Raw genomic sequence first — 17,273 nt, forward strand, 5'->3', positions numbered from 1 at the left:
GGGACATTTAACAAGACACTTTTTTAAGATGTAAAATAAATCTATGAAGTTCTAGCTAAAAATATCACATAGATAATTTATTATAACATGTTGAAATTGCCATTTTTTAGGTATGAGCAAAAAATTTGCCATTTTGGGTTTGTCCTTTTAAATGCAAATTAGCTGATAACTGCACTAAACGGCAATGCCGTGGTTGGATAGTGCAGATTAATTACAGATTATTACTATAATAAGATCCCCTTCTGACATCACAAGGGGAGCCAAATTTCAATGACCTATTTTTCCACATGCTTGCAGAGAATGGTTAACCAAAACTAAGTTACTGGGTTGATCTTTTTCACATTTTCTAGGTTGATAGAAGCATTTATAGCACTTAAACCTGGAAAAGGTCAGATTTTCATGATATGTCCCCTTTTAGTGCTATACTTGGGTCCCCAGTGCTTCTATCAACCTTGAAAATGTGAAACAGAACAACCTAGTAACTTTGTTTTGGTAAAATATTCTCTGCAAGCATGGGAAAAAATATATCATTGAAATTTGGCTCCCCTTGTGATGTCAGAAGGGGATAATACCGCTCCTTAATCTGCACTATCCTACCAAGGCACTGCCATTTAGTGCAGAGATCAACTCATTTGCATTTTAAAGGGGACAGAGAATGAAAAACCATTTTCACCTTGTCTTTGTTGAATAATGTTAGTCTACCCGCATTCACAAACAAACAAAAAGTGCTAGACATGCTAAACATCTGAGTCTCATAGAAATTCCTCTTTTAGAAATGTTAGCCAGAAAACGGCCTAATCTGAAAAACTAATGCTTATGACATCACAGTCTAACTGCTCCTCCACTTTAAAATAATTGGCTATATTTTTTGAGTGGCAGCAAAGTCAGCCAATCAGTAATGAGATTGCAAGTTAAGCCAGTAGGGGGAGCCAAATAGGTGCAAAACCACTTGTTTAAAATCCCCCACCCTAATAGAGCTATCTGAGAGAGGTTTTTAGGAAGCTTCTAAGACATTACAGACCCAAACAAAAAAAATTTTGTCTACATGTCACATCACAGAACAAGGATAAATACCCAGTTCAATCATTCTATGTCACCTTTAAAAGGACAAATCCAAACACTGCACATTTTTGAACCTGCACCTACAAAGTGGCAATTTTAACATGCTATAATAAATTATCTATATGATAATTTGTGCTTGAACTTCACATACATACTCTGGGGACACCAAAGATTTATTTTATATCTTTAAAAAGTCTTGTAAAATGTCCCCTTTAAAGGTCTGGTAATGTGAGTTTACATTCACCACCACCATCAGTAAGCCAAAAGGTAAAAAAAAACATCTAGGAAATGGCACTATGCAACTTCCAGAAAGGAAAAAACAGTTTGGGGCTGTGGGTAAGAATAAAGATTGAAACCATGGTTTTTGTTAAAGTTCACTGGAAAACGTAATTTGAAGTGACCAGCCCGACAATGCCTTCTTTATATCACTGCTGGAGCCACATATCACACAAACCGAGGTCTTTCGGCCCTGGAGCGACACACTCACAGCCTTGGCAACCGTGTAAAATAATAAACAACATTCTGGATGTCAAGCATACGAATGTGTGAAAAATCATTTGAAGAGCTCAGATGCAAAACCCTCTGAGTGCGTATAACATGGTTTCTTATATTTCTTGTAAACAAGATTTTTTTTAGATTCTTAACGGATTCTGCCAACAAACCAGCATTTCCGGGATTAAGTGGATTTGAAGTGTATTTGATGAATGTATAATTCATGCGGAGAGCATTCGGTTAATATAATTTTATGAGGTTTAGCAGCTTTTGCATCTAAGCTCTTCATTAGTTGATAAGGAGGAGAGGGAAGTTTGCCACACCTGTATAACCCGACTGTACTTGACGACTTCCCCCAGCAATTTCTTGTTTTCAGTATCATTTTGTTTCTGCTCCGAATCTGCTGCATGCTGAAGAGATGTACAGAAAATGTACAGTAGTTCATAAGACAAATTACAATAAGCGACATTGAAAGTGGCAAATATTTTTGCACAAGTCTAGTGTTGTAAGGGTACCTGTAGTTTCTTAAAGAGGTCTCCCTGCGAGTTGTTCCCATGTTTTCCTTGTTTTGCTTTCCAGAACTGTCTCTGTGCAGAATATCTGTTCATGGGACAAACCTTGAAGAGACAATCTGGAGAACAGAAAGAAAAAGTGATGGGTTTGACAACTATAACGCTTTTACAAACAGTATAAAAATAACATTAGCAAGTTGGTCTCCTCCATGTATATATCTCTTGAGTCTTGTACTATACACATTACCAACAAAAACAAATACAAGTCTTTTATTTAATTTAGCGAAATCTAATATCTGTGTAAATATCCCTTAAGCAAAAATAAATATTGGAACAGAAGCACATTGAGTAATTTTAGTTGTTTACCAAAATGTATTCCAGTTACATTAATATAATGAATATTGGCTTAAACTGCACACTCTCAGCTTTATTTACTGATTGTCTGAAGGGTTTAGGAATTAGGAATTACAGCCATTTAAAATCTACCTCCTAACTACCTAACAGATGACTTAAAAACTGTTTTATGGACAGGTATAGGCTATTTGTTAAATCCTTTAAAGCCTGTTTAAGGTCTGGAGTTTATTTTAAGTGTGGCATTTGCATCTGGAAGCTGTCGCTGTGAACCCAAATCATGCGGTTAAGGGACATTTCATGCAAGTGATACAAAAACACAACAATTCTAATCTGTACATGGTTACATTCTGACAAAAAATTATGATAACAGTGGTGAATGATCGCATTATCCTCTCCATGATAAAAACCTCTTAAAAAGTCAGACAAATATCAGAAAGGTAAAACTTATATCAGCCTGTAAAAAATAATGAAAATAAAAATGATGAGAAGACTAAGAACAACTTATTATATCAGCAGACAACATCTTTACACTGCAAAAAAAAAGACTTTTTTACTTAATATTAATTTTGTCTTGTTTTCAGTAGAAATATCAAAACATTCTTAAATCAAGATGTATTTTCTCAATGAGCAAAATGACCCAAGAAAATAAGTCTAGTTTTTAGACAATTTTTTTTTGCATGAATCTGTTAATCAACCTCAGTACTAATCAAAACTGCCAAATGTTAAAAAATTTACTCTTTAATTGCAGATGTGAATAAAACTTAAGTATTTTAGTTACATTTTCCAAGCATCTGTGCTTAATCAGAGAGTTTGTCTTGGGAAAAAAAATTACTTTTCTTTACTAAAAAAATTTTCAATTCTACATTAATTGTGTATTCATTATATATTGCATATAAAAATTTATTTAATGCCTAATTACATAAAAATTGTGTACTTTTACTTTCTTGAGTAAAAGTACGAAAATAATTTTTACTTAAGTACAAAAAATTACTAGATGTTTACTATGTACTTAAATATTTAATATAAACCAAAAACTTGAAATTATGAAATTTAGTGGAGTAAAAATTATGATAATATGTTTTGGAATGTATGTTTTCCAAAGAAAATCCCAAATAAAATACTAATAATTGAAAATTAACTTTTGTGTAGAAAGTAAAAATACTTTAATTGCCAAGTTTATAAGTTGTGTCACTAATTTTGGAAAAAACACACAAAATGATCGATTTTCAATATAAAAAGTGATTGTGGACTGGATTTTATTTTACCTTTTTCATAGTCTTGGACATGTAAAAGATTAGTAAAAACATTGGCTTTGATGTATTTTTAGTTTTTGTGCAGCATCAGATTTTATTTTTTTCTCCCTTATTTATTGTTTGTGGTCATTTTTGCCCCATTGACTTCTATTATAACAAAAAATTTTGATTGCAGAGCCATGACACCTTATTATCATGCATTTTTGATTCTTTGTGGTTTTTCCTTTTGTAAACAGGTAAAATTGGTCATTTTTACTGTTGATCGCCATGTGGTACTATTTACCCTTCAGTAGGCCTGTGCAAAAAAACTGAGCTTAAATTCTGGCTTGTATAGAGTTATATAGACTACTCAGATTTATTTTTCCCTTCTCTAGATGTTGTGAAAGGGATTTTCTTTATCATGAAGAGGATAATGTGATCATTCACCCTATATAGACATACAGGATTTTTATGTTGCTGAGCTCACCAGTGTGTTATTTTTTATTCAGAAAGTACCAAATTGTTGATTTGGTCACTCTTAATGTTTCTGCGATCTCTCTGATCTATTTATTGTGTTTTTGAAACTTAAATATGGTCTGTGTCACCTGTCTGGAGGTCTCCCAGAGCCGCATGATTTGGGTTCACAGCCAGCCAACACTTCCAGATGCAAATGCCACACTTAAAACTCAACTCCAGACCTTAAACATGCTGTAAACCGTTTTTAGGTCAACTGTTCCATTACATTTTGCCTCTTTAAAAAGAGGGAGTTGCTTTTTAAATGACCATAATTCCTAAACCATCCATAGAAATTGGATGTGAATACCCTTACATCCAATGCTGAGAGTGTGCACTTTAAGCCAATATTCATTCACTATATCTGTAACTGGAACACATTTTGCTAAACAGCTAAAGGTAACTGTATATACAAACCACAACACTTAAAAAGGACACACTCAAATACTTCCTCAAACATCCTTCTGTCAATCATAATTCTACTGTAAACTATGGCTCATTAACCATGAGAATATACAAATACACCTAATACAATTACACCACACCCTTATTATGTAAATGAATATGTTTTTGTTTACACAACCAGATTCAAGTTAAGCTCTACTGACAGCATTTTTGACACTTCTTATGTTGAATACCTGAAAATAATTGAAACATTTAAATAATAAACAATCACATTGTATAGACTAGAGTTAATGCACTTACAGTATAATTCTAATGCATCACATTGGGAAAAACCTTAAAGTTTCCAATGTGTAACACTATGACCAAAAGACAATATACTTTAACAGTGGAACAGAATGGCAAAATTTCATGTGTGTCTGTGCAATATTATATATTATAAAGTATGCATTATATAATTATATTTTATAATATAATGTAGTTGAGATCTGTAATTCTAATCTGCAATTGTGTAAATTTCAGTTAACTGTACTATAGCAGGTGTATAGACGGTTTCATCGGACGCATGTGCGTTGGGTTACGTGCCTAAATTAACTTTCGGTTGGTTTTTATTTATTGTGCTAGCTAGTTGCTAAACTGATCTCTGCAACAAATACCTTGTTGAAAATAAAACGTTTTGGTTTGCTAAGACGAGGGGAGACAACGAGCATAAATCACAACTGTGCGGAGAGGTTTGGCCTCAGTTTACAATTGTAGTCATTAGACAAGAGCCAGAAACCCTTCTGAGATCTCACTACAGAACCAAAGACACAATGCTTATCCTTTAACACACCAGACGAGTCAGCAATGTATGTAGGAGGCCTGCAGGCCCAGTAATTAATCAGCATGTGAGCACGGGAAACTAATGCTACATATTTATATCTCCATAACAACAGTTCATTTACTAATAATAGCGCTGACAAGTTTGCACTGGCGCATTGGCCGTTGCTGTGCTGAAACTTGAATGACTCACCTCTCAATTTCTTTGGCGGGTTCGTAAGATCTCCAGCCTCAGGTTGCACCACGCATCTGTCATCCACCAACCTGTGGAACAACATGTGTTCAACGTCAAAAACAACTTGGTTGCATTTTGACATCAAAGGATATGGTGAAGAAAAAGAGTCCATGAGTTCACTGAGTTTATGAGATGACCCTGCAGTTTAACCGAGCATGCTGGCAGCAGAGACTTGGTTTTGATACCCGTACAATGATAAAATGATTAAAGCATCTGGCAAATGCTTAAAATATAAATGGTAGTTTATGGCTTTTCTTTCCATTAGACTTACTCAATAAGTGGTACCCAAGCACTGGCACCATTGACAGACCAGCATCATTTACCACTGTGAACAATGACTGCTGTAAAGAGATGCTTTTTAATCTTTTTTAAAAGCGACAAGCATAATAAAACCATAAAATCAAAGGATGGATGCTTGTTAGCCAGAGGATTCACAAGGTTAATATCGAATGTTGAAATAAATGTTGATAAAAAGATTCAAAAGAAGACTGGCTGACAATTTAACCACATAAGACAAAAAAAAGACTACACAAAGCAACCTTCGGATAAGGACGAAAAACAGCAGTTCTCTTTGGAGGCCTGATAAACTTACTAACACCCAGACTTCCCCCACTGTTATTGTTAAAACTAATAATAGGTTATTCCTTATCAAGGGCAGCTCATGTTTTTTTTTAATGATAACACTTGTCTCAGTGTGGTTATCTTGTGAACACAGTTGTCTGTAAATAAATATTTTCAAGCAGTAGGACGTAGAGGTTCTGACTGGTGAATGTAGGCGTACTGTTAACGGAATCTTTCTACATTATACACTCATTGTTACACAAAAATTGTGCTAAATAGCACTACAAGTGTTTTTTTTTTTGCTCGTAATCGTATTAGTATCACATTAAAGATGCAGTTTGTATTATTTTCGCCACTAGATGGCGCCAGATCAAACAATAACAATGATGTTGTTTACTGACGCTCTGAAGCAGCGTGGAATTATGGGATTTGTAGTCTTTAACTCAACCACTGATGGCCATCAATCAGACGCGAACGAGAAATCACGTAAGGTAATCAAGTCTTATAAATGTTGCGTTTGATGACATCGTTTATTTCATTATGTAAGTTTATATGTGATGTTCAAAACGAAATTGTTAGTCATATTGATATTACAGTATTAGTCCAAATTCGATGGTAAACACAGCACAGAATTAAGTTTTCAACTTACAATCTACAATGATTTTTCACATAATGTATTGACAGTACAAATCTTATTGTGAAGTGTCTTAAAATGACCATTTATATTGCTGTACAATACCTTTGATGTGCATATCGTCCGCGGGAAGACGCGCTGATTACAACCTACACACTAATGTTGTGATCAATATAATAGCATACGTTTTTTGAAGGGTTACGAATCAAAACAACTCACCCATCGCGTAAAACACAAGCAGGATCAGAATCTCGGTCTAGTTAAATGTTGTCGTGAAGCTCTCTCCATCCAGATAATGCAACAACAAATTGATCCTCCCTCGTTTTGTTCCAAACTCTTCTTGGGTCGTTTGGTTGGCCCGTACGCTTACAGGAGCTGACACAACCAGCGGCAGACGGTACAGAGATATCCATAAGTTCATAAGCAAGCGCGTAGCCCGACAGGCGCTATCGCATAGTTCCGCATTTGTCCACAACACTGGCTCGCTGCGTCCGAAAACTCAAGGCAGTGAGGACTTGTTGCCTCGCTGCCTCTTGAGGAAATGACTTCGGCCTCGGAGGCCTGAAGGCCGCTCAGAGAAAGGCTTTCCGACGCACTTCAAAGGCAGCGTGTTTGAAATATAAACAGAGAGCGCCTTTGTGATAACTAATCACATATTTGAAAACTACAATACTAATTTCTCGCTAGAAATGCAATTAAAATGCTTAAAAAGTGAAAATATACGTTTATTTTCACTAAATTTGTGCTCCAGCTGCTTCCTTGGCCGCCATTTTATTTTTTCGAGCTCGACCACTGTTGTCATTTGGTTTACGTCAGTAAAGGCGGTGACAAAGGGTCACATGGATATTAACGTCATTGACAGGAGACTGCACTGCCCCGTGTCAATGTTTTGAATGGAAATTTTCTCATGATTTACAAGTAGTTGAAAACATTACAGATATTGATAGTAATCAGCTGGACAAAATATATAACACTGGCCTAGTGGTTTTTGGACATTTTACTGCAAATATCTTACAAATTGCACCTTTAAAGGGGTCCTTGATTATGTTTTCACTTTTCAAGTTCAATGCAAAGGGAAATGATTTCTTTAAAGAGCACCTATTTCATTGGTAAAAAAACATTTACAATAACATTTTTGTAGCTCCAGATTTCACTCTTTTCCTGAAACGCACGGATTTGAAAGGCACTGTGTTCCCGATTGGCCCTCTAATCTATACGTTGTGAGTGGTCTGAATACTTCTGACGTCAGCTGGAATGTGACGCTCATGATTGAAAGATTCGGTCACAATGCAAAGCTAACAGGAGTTAACTTACAGGCTGTGAGTCAAATTATGATAATATTGGTCTTGTCTACATCACCAATCCCAGGAAACTGTGGCTTACAACAATATGTGTGTTTGTTGTAGTCCAAGAAAAGATATTTACGTTGGAGACGATAACTCGCGTCATTGTTTACTTTGGGTTATGTACCTTTTGCATATTGTTAACATGTACTAATATTAGGGATGTGCATTTATGTCATTTTTTCATTTCGATTAATCCATAGGTCTGAAGAACGAGTACTCGATTGATGCGGCTTTCACATAGGATGCGGTGTGCGCTGCGCTCGCCGCTGTGTTCAATGCAGCCAAGCGATTTGTGCTCTGATGGCCAGACCAAAGTTAGCGGGGGTTTCAATAAATTACTACAGTGTATATATTTGCGTTAAATAGTCGATGAGGAATACAGAGACTGATGTTGCACGTCTCCATTTCACGTAACTTTAAGCTGCCTACCTACAACAACTTACTTGACTTAAAACACACCTGACATGCCAAATTGAATTGCTACGTGTTTCCATGACACGGCTTTCCTTCCGATGTCTCTTTAGGAGCATAAACTTGTATTATTAAGTTCCGGGAATTCCGAGTATAAGCTTTTCGTTCATTTTGCTTGTTTGGATACCCCGTTTCTATTGGCCGCACGGGTAATCGTCACAGAGCGCAGCGCAAAAGTTAAACTATTTTGAACTTTGACCGCACAACTGGGGGCGGGGCAATCAAAGGTACACGTCATGATGAAAATGAAAATATTTTTATTAAAAACACTCAAATAAAACTTAATTTTGAAGAAACTATAACAGAACAATGAACACATACTAGATTATTAATGAATTAAATGTTTTTAACAGAAACCTGGAAAAGCTGCGTGATGAAGTGAAACAAAAGGGTTAATAAACACAAACCGAAGCGCTTTCTATATGACGCACTCTGCATAATATTAAGCTTTTATACAACATAAATGTACAATGTGCATCTATCTGCATAAAATGCAAGACTTCAACTAAGTTTTCAACTAAGTTATCTAAAAAAAGAAAGTTTAACTCCCTTTGTGGATGTGCATCATAAACAGTGCACTTTTAAACACGTCCAGTCAAAGCACAAGCTTCATAACATTAAGCAGCTTTAAGTCTTTTGCTATCATTTTAGCGATTAGCTGTGTTGTGTCGTCCTCTTACCTCAGTCAAGATGTAATGTTAATGCTCGTATGGCTCTCTGGTCTCTCTTGACATTTGATGTTTAAATATGAGATGATAACCCATTGAACTTTTGACGGCGCTGTACATTTTGCACCTGACTGACGCTATTTCCGAAAATCACGGATCCTTTTAAACCATAGTGCCTGCAGTGATGTGAGGTAGGGATCGACCGATATGGATTTTTTTGTGCCGATACCGATTTTTTTCCATCAGCCTTAGCCGATGACCGATACAAGCTGCCGATTTTCTTTAGCCGATATTTGGAGCCGATACTGCTTTTTCTCATTCAGTTTATATCATAAAAATAACACAATGATAAAACCAAATGTTACAACTCTTAATTTAAAAAAGGAACATTTATTGAACTATATTTAACAAATAGTAAAAAAGGTGAGGTAGAACAAGTAAGAAAATTCAGTGCTGCTTAAAATACATAAATAAAATAATAATTACACCATTGCACACAATAGCAGCAACCAAGCAGCATAACAAGGGGAACACTTTACTTTATCCATGAAAGTAACCAACTATTTACAACCTATTTAATGCTTAGGTCTAAGTTTTAGTGCACTTAACTTAATCTCTTGTATAGCAAATGTCTTTAATAAGAAGACAAGGAAAATGTAAACAGCAATACTGATCAAAAAACAACTTAAGAATTCTGAATAACATGCCAATTGCCCCACTTCTGTACCTCACACACCCTAGGGCCCTATAATAAATGCGAGGGATAGTTAGTTTGCCTCAGCTCGCTTAAAACGCATAAAACTGAACACATACATGAGGATTTGTGTACGGACTTCGGTCAGATAGTAGAGCGCGTGCACGTGGGAGAGGTGCAGTGAGACATGGATGAGAGAGTGCATGTATCTTTGCGCTCTCAGTGAACGGAAATGTTGACAAAACTTACAAAAAAACACTTCTCCGGTCACATAAAAGTCATGTGTGAACTGTTTGGAACTAAGTGCTTTGGGTCGAATGTCTTAAATTTTTTCGCTGACGAAAATTCCGCGAAACTCCGCGTTAACAACCATAAACGTATGCAACTGCGCTCTCCACAATGACGAGAAACTATCAGCAATGGATATTTTAGCCTTTTACTACTACATATATTTATGGAGATGAGAATTAAAAACCCACCCTGCCCAGCTATGATCAGCTGTTCGGCTGATCACATGACCTGCGTTCGCTTGCGGCATTATGAGCACGCGTCGCGTCCAAACGTCAGACTGGTGGTCGCTGAATAAAACTCCTATAAATACCACGAAATCACGGAACAACGTCAGCATTATATAATCCTATGACCAGTGTTCGTAACAGCTGCCGTATGCATACGGTTAGCCTAAAAGCTATTTGAAGCTCCCTAAATACAATGGCAAGCAGTTTTATAGGCATTCGCGTTTCCATTAGGACCACCAAACTTTCTTAGCTATGGTTGCACGCACATATAGAGCAACGTGTTAACACTTTCAAAGTATATGGCAATATTTCAGTCAAACAGTTAAAAGATGCTTTGAAGTTTAAAACTTACCAGAGCAGTCTTTGAGCGCTCCGCTCTGCTAGTGGGGGGAGGGGCAATGCACGGGCTGCAGGCAGCCTCCAGCCACACAGAGCTGCCTGTGGGCGCCTGTCTGTAATTAATGCCGGGGAAAAACTATCGGCGAACGCAAGCCGCGAATCGGCCGATGCCGATACACCTAAAACCTGCTAAAATCGGCCCGATGTATCGGCCGGCCGATATATCGGTCGATCACTAATGTGAGGTGTGGCCGGCTTCACGGGATCAGCGGGCTGCCGCTCATTGCGCAAATCGGTTGGTTGCTGCGGCGTGGTCGCGCGGAATTATCCGTTTGTTTTTTAATCACGCATGGTAATGTCATATGCCGGTCTGCGTAGCTCGACACGACATCAAACACGCATCTCCAGACCCAGTCTTTACTACCACATGCGCTTGTAACGCTAATCAGACATCCAAATGCCGCCATATCAACAATAAATAAAATAAAGAAACCCACATGATCATCGTTTTCGTGATCGATCATCGATGCCACGTTCGAGTACTCGAGCAATCGAGTACTCGTGCCCATCCCTAACTAATATACACCTATAAAACAAAGGAAATGTAAAATCGTGAATCGGACCATAGGTGCTCTTTAAGAGAAATCGCATCTCATAAACTGAAAACGAACGACTGGATGGACTACAGGAAGCTTCTTCCTGGGTAAGTGACATCACAAACACCTAAATTTACACAAACCTTGGCCCTGGGAACACACAACAAAGGGGATGAGGCCATGGATGTAAACAAAGGACAACGCTGTTTGGCTCTGCCAGCCAGTTAGCTAAATGCTAATTCATACTTATCTGACAAATGCCGAAACACTTAACACTATCAAACCTTCAAAAACAGCCATATGTAACAGGATGCTTAATATCATGTGAAGAATAATGAATTCTGCAAATGGATCATTCATTTCTTAAAGCTCCATAGTCATAAAACTTGCAGGTCTAGAACATCAAGTATCAGCTATTTTGTGCTTCTTACAGTACATAAGACCCGAGAATTGTACAATTACAAACTTTTTCCTCTGTCAGGACACTAAAGAACTGCAAAAACTTTTATGGTGAAAAATTTACCTTTCAAATACTTCATTAAAAACTGCCTATTTTCATATTTAAAGGTGCCAAAAAATGCATTGAAATAATATGTTAAATTGTTCTCCGATATCTACATAGAATGTATGTGGCTTTATTAAGTCAAAAAAATTTCTAGAGACGGTTTTACATGTCCATTTACAACCCCAGGATTTGCCCTTAGAATGAAATGGTCTATAGACAGTTTAATCGGAAGCATGTGCGGTGACGCGATACGCGTCTGATCTGAACTTCACTTCCGGTTTCAGTTTTTTATGGTCTGACTAGTTGCTAAACTGAACTCTTGTTATATAAATAAACTACGTTTAAAGTGTTGTTATTTATTCTTAGTAGGGCTGAACGATACATCGAATTTTCATCGTCATCGCGATATGAACTCACGCGATGAACACATCGCAACAGACAGCCTTGACGCGATGAATGAAGGGAAAACGGTAAGCGCATGTAATGAACGTTTGACCCGTCAGGTTTAGTCCTGAAGACATGCCCTGCGTCCCAAACCGCATTCTTCCATACTATATAGTAGGCAAAAAGCACTACTTCTCGTACTCTTTGCATACTATATAGTATGGAAGTAGGCAGTTTGGGACGCACGGATGGTTTGCGCGTTCAGGGGAACCCCCAAGTCAGCTACGCTCAGATTGATTTGTGATGTGTCAGTTGCGACGCTGTGCCTGTTAGCAAAAATGATGGCGAGGAAGGAGAGAAGAGTGAGGAAAATGTGTTGTCAGACGAAGACCTTGTGGTGAAAAGGAACAGCACTTCAGCTATATCATGGAATTATTTTGGATTTAGGAGAGATGACGGCGCAAACACAGGTACTGTGGAAGCGGTGATTCACATATTGCGTCTATTGCGCGCTCAAGTTCATTATTTCAAATGTATGTTCGCTCTGGAAGCGCCGTAGTCGCGACTCGCACGCAGTGCTCGTTATTTCCAGGTATTTCAAAAACATTTTAACTTTTCAGAATGACACAAGCGCAGCGTGCAGATCATTTCACAATAACCTACGTGTCTAGCGTTTTCCACGCATTTTTAGGCGCGACATGTGAATGGCCCCTAAAACATGAAAAAATATAAAATATTTATCGCAACTCACATCGTCATCGCAACATTAAACAATGTCATCGCACATCGCAACTTTTCCTCACATCGTGCAGCCCTAATTCTTAGCGGAGTTTACAGGAAGTTACGTGTTGACCACGAAAGGCGCTTGTTTATGTTGTTACTGCTGAACTGTCTATTATTACCTTATTTGAAAGGGTCATGAATAATAATGTTGAGCTCTGCTCTGATTGTCTGTTTGTCAGAGCATGTCTTTAGAATAGTAGTGTCTGTTTTAAAATTTAAGGGATAATCAATTATTTGCAGAGGACGTTTCTGAGTGCACTCAAAGAAAGGATGTGTTAATTTAAACATTTTGTGGTATGCAATTTGTCATTTCGTGTTGATTTTGTGTTCAAATAAATAAAAGGGACAACACAAGATGTGTTAAAACAACACAAGATGTGTTAAAACAACACAAGATGTGTTGTTCCAAAAATAACACGTGTGTTAAGATAAGGACGACACAATATGTTGTCCTTAAGTAGACACAAGATGTGTTATTTTTCATTTTAAGAGTGTGGCAAGTTTGTGGGGTTTTTTTTTTCAGTATGGACCTGCAAAACGTAACTTTTAAGTCAATAGTAGAACTCCAGCATAAACTAGCATATAGCGCTAACTTAGCAGTCAGTCACAACTTTGTTTATAGCATTGTAACAACATTGTAAGGCTGGACCAGAATATTGGATTATTCGTTCAGTGAGCTGACATTCGATTTTCAATTTTGAGATTCGAATATTCTTTTTTATATATTATTATGCGTCTGCCAAGCAGAAAGTGCGCTTATGTTCCCGCTCTATAGGTGGCGGCGTGGCACTGAGAAACTGGTTTGCCAACAGCAAACACCACAAAAAGGAGATTGCGTTCATGTTTGGGCAAAGGCTGTTGGCAAATGCTCTGCATTAATAATAATAATGTTCTAAATAGTGTTCAATTTCGCACAAAATCTGATTGATTTTTTTTGCAAGACGTCAATATGTCACCAGAAGTCATGGAGATTACTTTTATATTGGATATATCTGCTTTTGAGCCCTCAAAAGTAGCCGCTAGGCCCACTACGTTGACTTGCATTATAAGCCCTGGGAACTTTGCAAAGTATCTTCTTTACTGTTCTACTGACGAAAAAATGTCACCAACACATCGGATGACCTAAGTGTCTGTAAATAAATTTTAGATTACAAGTATGATACCGTGTTCTTTATTTATAACAGTTCGCTGAACTTCTTGGTTGTACCTCTTTTGTTTAAAGGAAAACACCACTGTTTTTACAATATTTTACTGTGTTCTCACCTTAACTTAGATGAATTAATACATCCCTATCTTTTTTCAATGCGTGCACTTAATCTTTGTACAGCACGTTGTGAATGTGTTAGCATTTAGCCTAGCCCCATTCATTCTTTAGGATCCAAACCGGGATGAATTTAGAAGCCACCAAACACTTCCATGTTTTCTCTATTTAAAGACTGTTACATGAGGAAGTATGGTGGCACAAAATAAAAGGTGGCAATTTTTTAAGCGGATAAAAAATGAGAACTATATTGTATGGCGGAAGAGCACTTAGTTTGCAGCAATTCGACCTCGGGCGCAACAACATAATCACTCCTGACTACTCCCCCTCTCGCTCAAACTTCCAAAGTCCAGCCCAACAACATTGTACTTCATTTAATGTTGGGGGCGTACATCATGACTGTAACGTCATAGTCGGTGTTATGTTGAGATTGGCCTGTTTTCCAATGGTCTTTTGCATGCACAAGGTTTACATAATAAGAAAACAATCGTGTTTCAGGCTAATATGTTATGTTATTACCATGTACAGATCTTGTATTATTCAATATATGCCCAGGTAAATACAATTTTACATTCTAGAGCACCTTTAAAATAACCCACCTCTCCATTTAATAACTCTAATGCTACATATTAAATAACATTTTAAACCTTTACATTGTAGATATCAAAGTTGCCAATATCCTGATTTTGCACTGATCGAGTGTTTCCCGTACGTACACTGTTAAAACTCCTTGAGGAACGGTAATCCTCAAAAGAGTAATGAGGTACACCGAGTAAAACATGAACCAAATGTAACCCTGGTTTGCAGTGTTTAACTATACTAATTATAGCTTCATTACTTGAAGGCATGAGGTAAAGGAGTCAGACCTTGTCCAAGTTAAATAACCGTATGTTATGCAACCAGCAATGCTGATTCTGATTACAAATGCAAAATGACACCACATGCATTCCTGTTTTTTCAAACAATACAAAAAAATCATGCTATGTTTAAATCAGGGCTCTACTTTTACTGTGTTTTTCACCTGTTGTTATCTAAACAGCACTTTTCTATAAACAAGTGTTTCTCATCTGGAGCGCTGGGGAGCACTTTACCCTATTGACCTCCACTAGCTTTAAACTCATTTCATTTTATCCTTGTAGATGCCTTAGCCTGGGAACAAATCCAAGACTGTCTTGTTTAGGATCAGATGAATGACTTTCAATGCGTTTTTCAAACCTGGTACATGAATGGACGAGCACACTGCAAGACACAACACAACAAATGCAGAAGAACTAGAACCTCAACTATGCTAAAGCATGCAAACTGACAGCTCACTTTGACACAAAAAAGTGTGCACACTTTCAACATAAGTGCACACTGCCTGCCACATGTGTTTGTGAATTGGCCCACATTTCAGAATTGTGCTCCACACCCAAACCTTGATTAATTACATGTTTTAAAATTATATAAAAGCAGAGGTTTATCATTAAAAATAAATCAAATATTGTTGTTGTTTAAGCTTATTGTAATGCTTGCATTATCTCATTTTAAATCATTTTGGGTCATCTTGAGGTCTTATGAGGCCACCTGTGGGCCCCGGCCCCCTGGTTTTAACGAACACTGCCCTATTTACTTGATGAGTCATTGCATAGCAAAGCAAAAATGATGAATCACAACCTGAGGTTGGGTGTTTCAACGCCATGTGGTTGTATTCACTTACTAAAGACTTTCAAGGTAATGTGTCCACACATAAATCACTTGAAAGCATTGTGTTTTCCAAAAGCATTTGAATTGGGATTGAAAATCATTAAATCTGTGTACACAAGCAGGTTAAGTACACATATGATGTCTTCTAGTACTGTTCAACAGGTTTCAAAACAAGTCAGCATAAGAGAGAAATGTTTACACGTTACATAAAATCAAATAGGTGAGTAAGGTGTGGCATTTAATTCAAGGCTTAACTTTAATTTTAGAGACCACACGGCTACAGTTAGCATGTTTTGTAAAATAACAGCAAACTTTGCATTCCTGTTTAAAGATTTGCATGCAACAATACTGTCACACTGTAGCCTACCTCTGGCCTTCATGACTCGAATCACTTCCTACTTCCACTCCTCAAACTTCTGACATTCATGTAAAATCTTCAACATTGTATTGCACATTTAGTATTGCGATGTTGCATTTCGTGATTGCATCGACGTGTGTGAATTAAATTGTATACATATGTTTACTCAATTTTAATGACCATAAGAATATTGTGAAGCAACGTACCCTAAAGTGCTGATAAATCCATTGACAGTCCCTTCTGCATAAAGAGACACGATATCTCCAATGTGAAGAAAACTGGACCTGTGCTCCGACATGCCTGCAACCGTAAAAGTTTTGCTTGTGGTACTTTAAAACCTCTGATCCAGCGCAATGCGTCCCGTCTACTAGTTCACTTGTTGCAATGCGCGCACCTTTTCTGCGCTGTGACAGTAACACATTTCCATCCAAACACCAAGAGGTGATATGTGCTGAGCCCGTAAAAGTTTAGTGAAGTCTCCAACTGTCGCTTTTCTTCATGTTTTCAACTTCTTCCTGTGAGACAAACGAGGCTTTCTCACACCAAAAATGCCACTCTGGTGGGCGGAGACTTACTCTCCTATCAAGGAAGTGATGCTGTCTGTCTGTAGTGCGGCGGTATGCAACTAACAAAATGAGATCGGCAACTTTTTGTGTGTTTGCGCCTTCAGGCAGAAATGTTACCGTGGTGCAAGCATTTCTACCATATCACATTACTTTTATCAAAGTAATTATTTTCCATGCGTTTTAAATACATAGAAGCACTTCTAAAAACCGTAACATTTTCTTTTCGTAACATTATAAAAACGAATGAGAGTATTTAAAGGGGACATTTCACAAGACTTTTTA

The 17,273-nt window shown here is 37.3% G+C and overlaps 1 protein-coding gene across 1 annotated transcript in view; it reads right to left on the reverse strand.

Moving 5' to 3' along the window:
- Positions 1 to 17,010, reverse strand: part of itpr2 (inositol 1,4,5-trisphosphate receptor, type 2) — a 106,903-nt gene extending 89,893 nt beyond the window's left edge. Inside the window, exons 1-4 of the mRNA XM_065278869.2 lie at positions 16,632 to 17,010; positions 5,580 to 5,650; positions 2,070 to 2,185; positions 1,878 to 1,964 (exon numbers count right to left, since the gene is read on the reverse strand). Of these exons, the coding sequence (XP_065134941.2) occupies positions 1,878 to 1,964; positions 2,070 to 2,185; positions 5,580 to 5,650; positions 16,632 to 16,723 (366 nt within the window). The 5' untranslated portion in view covers positions 16,724 to 17,010. The remainder of the gene's footprint in view (positions 1 to 1,877; positions 1,965 to 2,069; positions 2,186 to 5,579; positions 5,651 to 16,631) is intronic.
- Positions 17,011 to 17,273: the final 263 nt, after the last annotated feature.

Source organism: Paramisgurnus dabryanus, chromosome 9 (assembly GCF_030506205.2).
Source record: "Paramisgurnus dabryanus chromosome 9, PD_genome_1.1, whole genome shotgun sequence".
Classification (NCBI taxonomy): domain Eukaryota; kingdom Metazoa; phylum Chordata; class Actinopteri; order Cypriniformes; family Cobitidae; genus Paramisgurnus; species Paramisgurnus dabryanus.